Source organism: Pyrgilauda ruficollis, unplaced genomic scaffold (assembly GCF_017590135.1).
Source record: "Pyrgilauda ruficollis isolate IOZ18807 unplaced genomic scaffold, ASM1759013v1 scaffold36, whole genome shotgun sequence".
NCBI lineage: Eukaryota > Metazoa > Chordata > Aves > Passeriformes > Passeridae > Pyrgilauda > Pyrgilauda ruficollis.
The window spans coordinates 1,416,522-1,425,238 of record NW_024525045.1 but is presented as its reverse complement, the minus strand read 5'-3'; the positions used below and the strand labels follow the sequence as shown (position 1 = coordinate 1,425,238).

The 8,717-nt window shown below is 50.6% G+C and overlaps 1 protein-coding gene across 1 annotated transcript in view; it reads right to left on the bottom strand.

Moving 5' to 3' along the window:
* ZIC4 (Zic family member 4) overlaps window positions 1-2,350 on the bottom strand; it is a 6,304-nt gene extending 3,954 nt beyond the window's left edge. Inside the window, exon 1 of the mRNA XM_041475632.1 lies at window positions 1,144-2,350. Within this exon, the coding sequence (XP_041331566.1) occupies window positions 1,144-2,350 (1,207 nt within the window). The remainder of the gene's footprint in view (window positions 1-1,143) is intronic.
* Window positions 2,351-8,717: the final 6,367 nt, after the last annotated feature.

Here is an 8,717-nt window from a genome sequence, read left to right as displayed (position 1 = left end):
TTTTTTTTAAAAAAAAAAAAAAAAAAAAAAAAAAAAAAAAAAAAAAAAAAAAAAAAAAAAAAAAAAAGACAAGCCAGCGCTATGGACTACAAACACCGGCTGCTAAACTAATTAATACAACTTCACAAGCTGCTCCTGGAAGTGTGAAAACTTTCTACGTGCAATTTCATTAATTATAAATGCTTTCCTGGCCGGAAGAGTTCAAACGTAGTTCTGCAAGATCGTCCATCGTGTTACTTTATTTTCTGTTAACTAGAACTAACAGATGTTTCTGACACATGTCCCAATTTCACTTAACAGATCTGCAAATGACATTTCAGAATGTACAGGCCGAAACAACACAAGGGTTTCTTTTCTTTCTTTTCTTTTTCTTTTTTTTTTTTTTTTTTTTTTTTTTTTTCCTCACGAGAATCAGAAATCGCAGTTCCCCATATTTGCGAATGCAGAAAGTCGTTGGAAGGCAATGCTCATTAAAAAATGTCAGTGTTATTCAGATCAAACATTTGAAACTCCCTCTGCCCAAAACAGAACTGTTGAACGAAAAGGTCGCAGCTGTGTTATTCTCACAATGTTCGAGCAGCAGCATCTCAGCGACATCAGTCAAAACTGACTAGACAAGTTGTAACTTCCATTGTTCACTTTTAATTTGTGAGCTTGCACAATGATTTCATTTTTTTCCCCCGACTACTTTAAATCGGAAAAAAACCAAAAACCCTTGCCTGTGTGAATTAGCAGAAATAGTAGCTATATCGTTCGATATTTACATATATCTACCCATATAAACATTACAGCAACCTCTCCACACAACCAGAAAAAAAATATGGACGAGAATTCTGAGATTTGCTCTCGCTCTCCCCTTCCCCCCCTTTCCTCCCCCTTCTCCAAACGGTAAAGAAGCAAACAAATCTGAGAATTTATTTTCCAGAAGTACTTGGCGTGCATTCAATAACAACTCAAAGGATACATCAAAAAAAAAAAAAAAAAAAAAAAAAAAAAAAAACAAAAAGGGGGAAAAATGGTGGTGGTTAAATAAAAAAAAACCAAAAAAAAAAAAAAAAAAAAAAAAAAAAAAAAAAAAAAAGTAGAAAATCAGTACGCGGAATAACGGAGAGAAAGAGAGTAAAGAGAGCTTTACATACTGACCTGTATGAGTTCTTTTGTGTATTTTGAGATTCTCTGATCTGGCAAACACTTTGCCACAGCCTGGGAAAGGGCAGGGGAAAGGTTTTTCACCTGTGTGGACTCTGATGTGATTTACAAGTTTATATTTGGCCTTGAAAGGTTTCCCTTCTCTTGGACACTCTTCCCAGAAACATATGTGATTGGACTGCTCGGGTCCTCCAACGTGCTCCACCGTGACATGAGTCACCAGCTCGTGCATCGTGCTGAAAGTTTTCGAGCATAATTTTTTGGGAGTCTGGTCCAACTCAATCCACTTACAGATGAGTTCCTGTTTGATGGGCTGCCTCATGTAACGAAAGAAGGCACCCGGGCCGTGATGTGGAGCCAGGTTCACGTTCAGATTCATACCACCGTAGTTATGAAGTGAAGACGCAGCAAAATGATCTGTCCTGGAGGCTGGTACTTGAGTGAAATGTTCAGACCTGGCGTACATTTCTCCAGGTAACCCCAGTCTGAGCTGTCCGTTTAGATGGCCACCTGGAGCTGCATGGGGAGGCTGCTCATGGAGTCCAGTGAACAGAGAGGGATTCCCAGCTTCTGAGTGGTGGTGCTGGTGACCATGGTGTCCGGGGTAGCTACCTGTTGTTGAGACAAACAGTCCGTGGTGAGAACTTGCAGCGGAGTGCTGCTCGGTCAGCCCTGGCATGAGTGGGGCCGGCAGGTCTCTGCGTATGTAGAAGTCCCTACCTGCTGCCAGAGCCTGGGCTGGGTGAGAGACGGGGTAAGGGGCTGCTGGTGACTGCGCCGGGCCAAAGGCTGCCGTTTGACTAGAGACCACCTCGGCTTGGCCTGCCATATGATGATGATGATGATGATGATGATGGTGGTGGTGGTGGTGGAGCTGGTGGTGGGGATGAGGGGCAGGGCTGATCTTAAGGACCGCGGGGTGATGCTGAGGAGGAGGATGAGGAGGAGGATGGTGGCGGTGCCCCATGTGTTCTGGCCGGAGCTGCTGCGGCCCGAGGCGGGACTCGGCGGCGTGTTGCCCCGGCTGCGTGGGCGCCGTGGTGTGGGGGTGCCCGGCGAGGCCCGGGAAGCCTGTCATGCTCTGAGGGGGGTGGTGATGGTGGCGAGGAGCCCCCGCCAAGTCTGCTAATCTCAGCGCCGTGTTCCGCCTGGAGAGAGCAGCAGGGTCCATCACCGGGATCCCCAGAGCATCCACGCTCATTAGCTTCTAACGCTAAAAAGTCACCTGACAGCGGGAGGAGAGATACACAGGGCAGCGGGGGGGAAGGGGGGGAGCGGGGGAAACAACTTTCTCTTTTTTTTCTTTTTCTTTTTTTTTTCTCCTTTCTCCCAAAATAAAAAAGTTTCCCGGTCCCGCTGCCCTGGCGCGGGACGCAGGGGCGGCTGTGCCAGCGGGTGGGCTGGGCGCCGGCGGGAGGCTTTGGCGGCGGCCGGGGAGGTCCCGCGGCGCGGCCCGTCCTGCCCGGGGCCGGGGAGGCCCTCACGGCGCGGCGGGACCGGCCGGGCCGCGCTCCGGCCGCGCCGCTGCCCCGCCGGCCGCACAATCGCCGGGCCCGCCCATTGGCTGCCGCCGCGGTGACGTCACCGCGACAGGTCCCGCCGCCGCCTGAAAGGGAGCTCGCCGGTGCCGCGGGGGGTGCGCGCGGGGACGGGCTGCGCATGCGCTGCCGCGCCAACCCTTCCCCCGGCGTCAGCGGGGGGGAAGGGGGGGAGCGGGGGAAACAACTTTCTCTTTTTTTTCTTTTTCTTTTTTTTTTCTCCTTTCTCCCAAAATAAAAAAGTTTCCCGGTCCCGCTGCCCTGGCGCGGGACGCAGGGGCGGCTGTGCCAGCGGGTGGGCTGGGCGCCGGCGGGAGGCTTTGGCGGCGGCCGGGGAGGTCCCGCGGCGCGGCCCGTCCTGCCCGGGGCCGGGGAGGCCCTCACGGCGCGGCGGGACCGGCCGGGCCGCGCTCCGGCCGCGCCGCTGCCCCGCCGGCCGCACAATCGCCGGGCCCGCCCATTGGCTGCCGCCGCGGTGACGTCACCGCGACAGGTCCCGCCGCCGCCTGAAAGGGAGCTCGCCGGTGCCGCGGGGGGTGCGCGCGGGGACGGGCTGCGCATGCGCTGCCGCGCCAACCCTTCCCCCGGCGTCCCCATCTGGGGCCCGGCCCGGCCCGGCCCGGCCCGGCACTGGGGGCTCCGCCCGGGGGTCTCCGACCGGGGCCGGGCACTGCCGGGCTTCCGCCTGCGGCCGGGAAAAAAGCCTCGGCGGGAGTGGAGGGCATCGCCCCGGCCTCCTCCTCGCCTCTGTCCATTCCCGCTGCCCTGCCCTTGAGAGAAGGGGCGGCCGCGGGGCTCGCCCCTGGGAGAGCACGGGCAGCCCCGCCGGTCCCCGCCGCCCGGACGGAGCAGCGGCAGCCGGAGCGGTGCCGGAGCCGGTCCTGCCGGCGGGTCCTCGGCACTTGTTGCAGCGCGGGTAGAGAGAGGGTCCTTGCCCGGCAGAAGCTCGGCCGGAGCCGCGCCGGCCGCTCGCTGGCCAGGCCTGATCAGCCCGGACTCGGGTACCGGCCCGCGACTGGGCTGCCCCTGGGCCCCGACAAAGGATCCCTGACACTCCCATTCCCTTCCCCCTCCTCGGACAAGTTTTATCTGTTCATAAAGTTATCTGATGACTGGCCGCCAGAGCAATGCGAGAAATCGTGATGTTCAGGCTGAATCTGAGTGTTTAACCCAGAAGAGGGAGTCTCTCCCTTTCCCTCTCTCACTTTCTCTCACGCACACTTACAGGGTAGTTCCACGTAAAATCCCCGTCCTTGGCTTGAAGGAAAAGCATTGCCAAACATTCATAGTGGACTCGGTTCTGATGATTCTCACCTGAAGGAAATAACATGGTCTGCAGGGTTTGCGTGCTAGGAGTGGAAGTGTGGGTTTGGGGTTTAGCTGGACACACTGAGGCCTTACAGGTTTAGAAAAGCTTAGGGCTTCAGCACAGGAGGATGCATCTGCTTAAGTTTTTAAGGAGGGGATTGTGAACTTAAAAAAAGTTAATGAAACATGGGAAAAGATTCTTCTGCTCCAAGAAAGAAAAACACATCTTTAAATATCTACCCACTGTATTACCACAATACTTGGATCCTGACACAAAATCGGCTCCACCAATAACCTCACAGTCTTATGAAATATAGCAATGATTAATTCTCTACCCATCCTATCAAACTCTCATCATTTTAATACATTGACTCGCTGTTAACTTGCCAGTGGGTTCTTTACCAGATGCATGTCAGGTAAAGCTCCCAGCATAGAATTTTGCATTTCCATAAGAATTTAAGTGTTGGCAATCAATAGGCTTTATGTGAAGTAGTAAAACAAGAAACTACTTGGCAATGTCAACCCACCTACTTTCATAACTGAAGCTGCAAGGCAATGGCTGGAAACCATAAGATTAAAGTTTAGGACATACATAACCACATAGGAGACATCTTTGTCACAGCTCTGCATATTCTGGGTTGGCTGCAATCATGTATTTTGTCTCTGCTTGCATTTACCATACTTGCACCGTAAAACTAGGTGCATATTCAGGTAGCTAGCTATAGATACATCCTTGCACACATCTTTCTGAGTGGAGATGATGAAAAGTGACAAATGATGCAATTAGCTCCCCAACCTTACATAACATGTTTACGCAGGCATTTTAAACCACACACCATCCTAACAATATCTCAACTTTCAAGTCTACTTGCTCTACGAAATGGATTTGACAGTCCTATTCATGACCATCTCAATAGGAGTGCACAGAAGAGACAAACGTTAGGAAGTATGAATCTGTTACTTACAAATGTACTGAGACTGTGAATCCCAAATAAAGCTGCTTTCCTCACACCTCCTTAAAACACTGCATCTCTACATACTTGTTATCCATCATTTCTGACACTTCTCAGTCAAGGGAGAAAGCATCTGGAAGAGTTTGCCAATTAAAAAAAAAGTCATAACCATTTTGCCCTAAGTTCATTTCAAATGTTGTGATGATTTCTTGCCAGACACTCATGGCTCTCAGTTGCCCCCTACTCAGGGCCGTCTCTCACAGCCTTTTCCAGGCAGCGTAGGAGAACCTGGCCCTCACTGTAAGGTGAGGTTGATGTGAGCCCCGGTTGTGTGCGTGGGGGGAGCGGGCGGGGGCCGCCACATGACTGCGGGGAGGCGGAGAAACGGGGAAGAGGAGGGAAGCGGGCCCAGACCCGGACGGGCTCCGCTCATCTCCCACAATGTTTTGAAAACTTGAACGCCCGTCTGTGCAGCCCTTTGGCAGCTGGGGCTCATACTGCTGCCACTCGAGAGGTGACCGAGGTCTCCTGCTTCTTGGCAGCGGCCTGAGCCCCGATTGACTAGACACGCCGGGCTCTCGGCAAACTCTCAAATGTGTCAACAACAGCTTCTGCCGGGCCAGCAAACTGGCTGCTTGATCCTGAGTACGAATTTTCTTGTGGCTGCTGTGTGTCCGCGACCCCGTCCTCAGTCCCTGGCCCCAAAGCTAGCCCGAGCTGGAGGGTTGTTCTAAAGAGGTGACACGTTGTCAAGACGAGTCACAAGCACTTCTCTGACCCCCGACCCGGCTCTCGTAGAAGAAGGCCGGGGCTGTGCCCTGGCTGAGGGCTGAGCTGTCCCCCCTGCTTTCCGCTCCGCCATGCGGGGCCCAGAGCTCCGCCTGCCGCAGCTCGGGGAGGGCGGCCCGCGGGGCAGCCCCGACCCTCCGGCCCCTGCCCGCACCCCCGCCCCGCCGGGGCCTGCGGCGTGAAACCGGCTGCACATCCCTTTGCGGGATGGGAACAGCCCCAGCTGCTCATCGGCTTCACCTTAGCCTTGTTCTTTCGGTAGTAATCTACCTAAACACCAAGATGCTTGTCGCTATCTCTAATATTGCTTCAAAGACACAGCCCCCTTTCTAACCGTGCTCAGCTCAAGGCACAGCTCCTGCCCTCGGGAAGTACTGAAGAAAGCCAAATTTGACCTTCATCCCCTCCGTGTTCTCCCACTTCCACCTCTGTGGAAACTTCCCTACCAGCCAGCTACAAAATATCCAGCCGGTGCCCGAAGGCTGGGCCAGGCCGGGATGCTCTGAACAATTCAGACAGGCTTCGGGGATTACTTTTTTAGGCTTCAAATCCCGAAGGAGAGGGGGTGAACAGATCTGTCTGAAAACCCCTCATCTTTACTGTGGGAAAGAGAAAAAACTGGAGGAGTGAAAACAGAGAGGACCAAGAAAGTCACCCTGCGCGATTCCTTATCCCTTAAACTCTCTTTGGCAGAGAGGGATGTGGGAAGCAGACTCAGGACCTGAGCTCGAGTCCCTGCCTGCCCCCGGCAGAAGGCACTGCTGGTTAGGAAGAGGTGGTTCAAGAACGCCTTTCAGCAATCCCAGTTTCACCTCAGGGAGGAGAGGGTACCGAGTAGCTCGAGAGCACACTCTGCCTTTGTTTTTATTCCCTCGCCCCATATCCACTTATGGGGACTTCTTTATTTCAGGGTTCCCGAACAATGGGAAGTCAGCCACCAGACAAGCAACGGTTTGTGCCTAGGTTTGCCGCTCACATTTTGTGACCTAGAGCTACCCTAGGACAAGCAAATCATATGCTTATTTTAAATAGAATATTTCATTCAGGACCTCAAGATTAAGGTATTCCTGTCAGATAAGCTGTCAGTCACTGACTACTTAGACACCACATTGTGGAAGCCTGGTATCCCTGGTAAAGATGATACATATCATGTAAACCCCATCAACAAGATCAAAGTCTTCTTCTTTAATAGGATCCAATACATGTCAAACCTCATTCCAATCAAATCGTCCGTAAATGAATTCAAGATGAATATGTCATAGAATAATGTGACAGTGCAATCACATGAGGTCAGGGGTTGTTGTTTCAATGAGAGAGTCGTCAAATATTAATTCTAGAACCTCCAAATGAATAGGCATTGAGCAGGATTAGGCAGCTGCTGGTGGGGTGTTCTGTCGCTGATTTGTGTTTACGCAAGTACGTTAAATACTAAGCTGAAAAAAAAATACAGTCTCCTTTGAACTGTAAAAAGGACATATTTTAACTTACTTGACTTTTCCAGGATGTTTCTGTAAAGTCGTTTTCTTTTCCTCATTACAAGGGGAGTCTTGTGCCTCATTTCCTGACTTTGTTCCTGTTTGGGGAGAGAGGTAGAAAGTTAAGAGCAAAATTATTTGTGTGTGATATGGAATGAGTAAGGCACCCTGTATGTTGGACATCATGGATTCAAAAAGAAAAGGAAAAAACCCCAAAAAACCCAAAAAAACCCCAACCCATAAAACCAAACCAAAACACAAGTTAGGCAATGAGAGGGGAAGAGAATCTTTCTCCGAGGGGAAACTGGAGGCTGTCTCCCCAGCAAAGCAGCACATGTTTTATGGAGTCATGAAGTTTCCATGGTTGATTTAGGGGGAAAAAAAAATATGAAAGGACATCTTTTCAGTTCTCCTTTGATCTGACATTCACCTTCTGGCAGGCTATTGTAAGGCAAGTTTTTACCCACTCGGCTATATTGTTTACAGATCCTTCGGTCCCGAAATTAAATTCCGGACTCTCTGTGAGCCTCCAACACAAGTTGTTGTCTCAGCAAGGATTAGTATAGTACCACCCTGGCACTTCTCCCTGCCTATAATTTTCAGCTTGCTCTTTGCTCTCTGTAAGGCAGAGCACTGCCACTGCTACAGGCAGAACTTTGCACAGCTTGCTTTGAGCGGCAGCAATAGCTTTGAGAGCAGATCTGGGGCTGGAAGCAGTCTGAGTCTGAATTTGTGCAGATATCTTTGAAATTCTCAAGACTTTGTTTGTTTGGTTTTTAATATAGAAAAGCACACTAGAATCTGGAATCAGTTACTTAAAACGACATTATTATTATTATTATTATTATTATTATTATTACTCTTGCTATATTATTATTATTACTCTTGCTAGTATTATTATAGGCACTCCAGAGCTAGTAAACAAAAATCTGTACTAAGACGAACACTTGATGATATTAATTACGAAACTTCATCATGGTATCATAATCTTTCATAAATAATTTGATGTCCTCAGTATTTTCACTGCTGTGATGAAAATTACTGTCAAAACTTTAACAATCCATTAGGAATTAAAATTCCTAGTCAACTTCCATTCATTCTCGCACTTTTCCCAAGTCAGAGCGGCCAACATTGCCCCGCTAGTGAGAGATTTGCAGGAGCTGTGCTTTATTGGTTAGGATGGGAGGCTGGAGGAGTGCTCAGTTCCCAAGTGTTCGCCAAAACTTGTTGAAACTGGACAAAAAAAAAAAAATCCCTGCATTTAATATTTCAAATGGCTACCAGATGACAAAAAGGAAGGCAAAACAGTTCTGCATTTCAGAGTAAATATTGGCTAAAACTCTGGTTCGACCTCGCACGCTTTTCTCATCCGCACTGTGCCGTCGGCGGAGCAGGAAGGTGAAGATGTCCCCTTGCCCAAAGCGTTGGGATGTCGGGCGCTAGTGTGGGGTACCAGTTCCCCGCGGTGTCGCGCTGGGGTGCGATGGGACCCGCCCGCCCCCTCC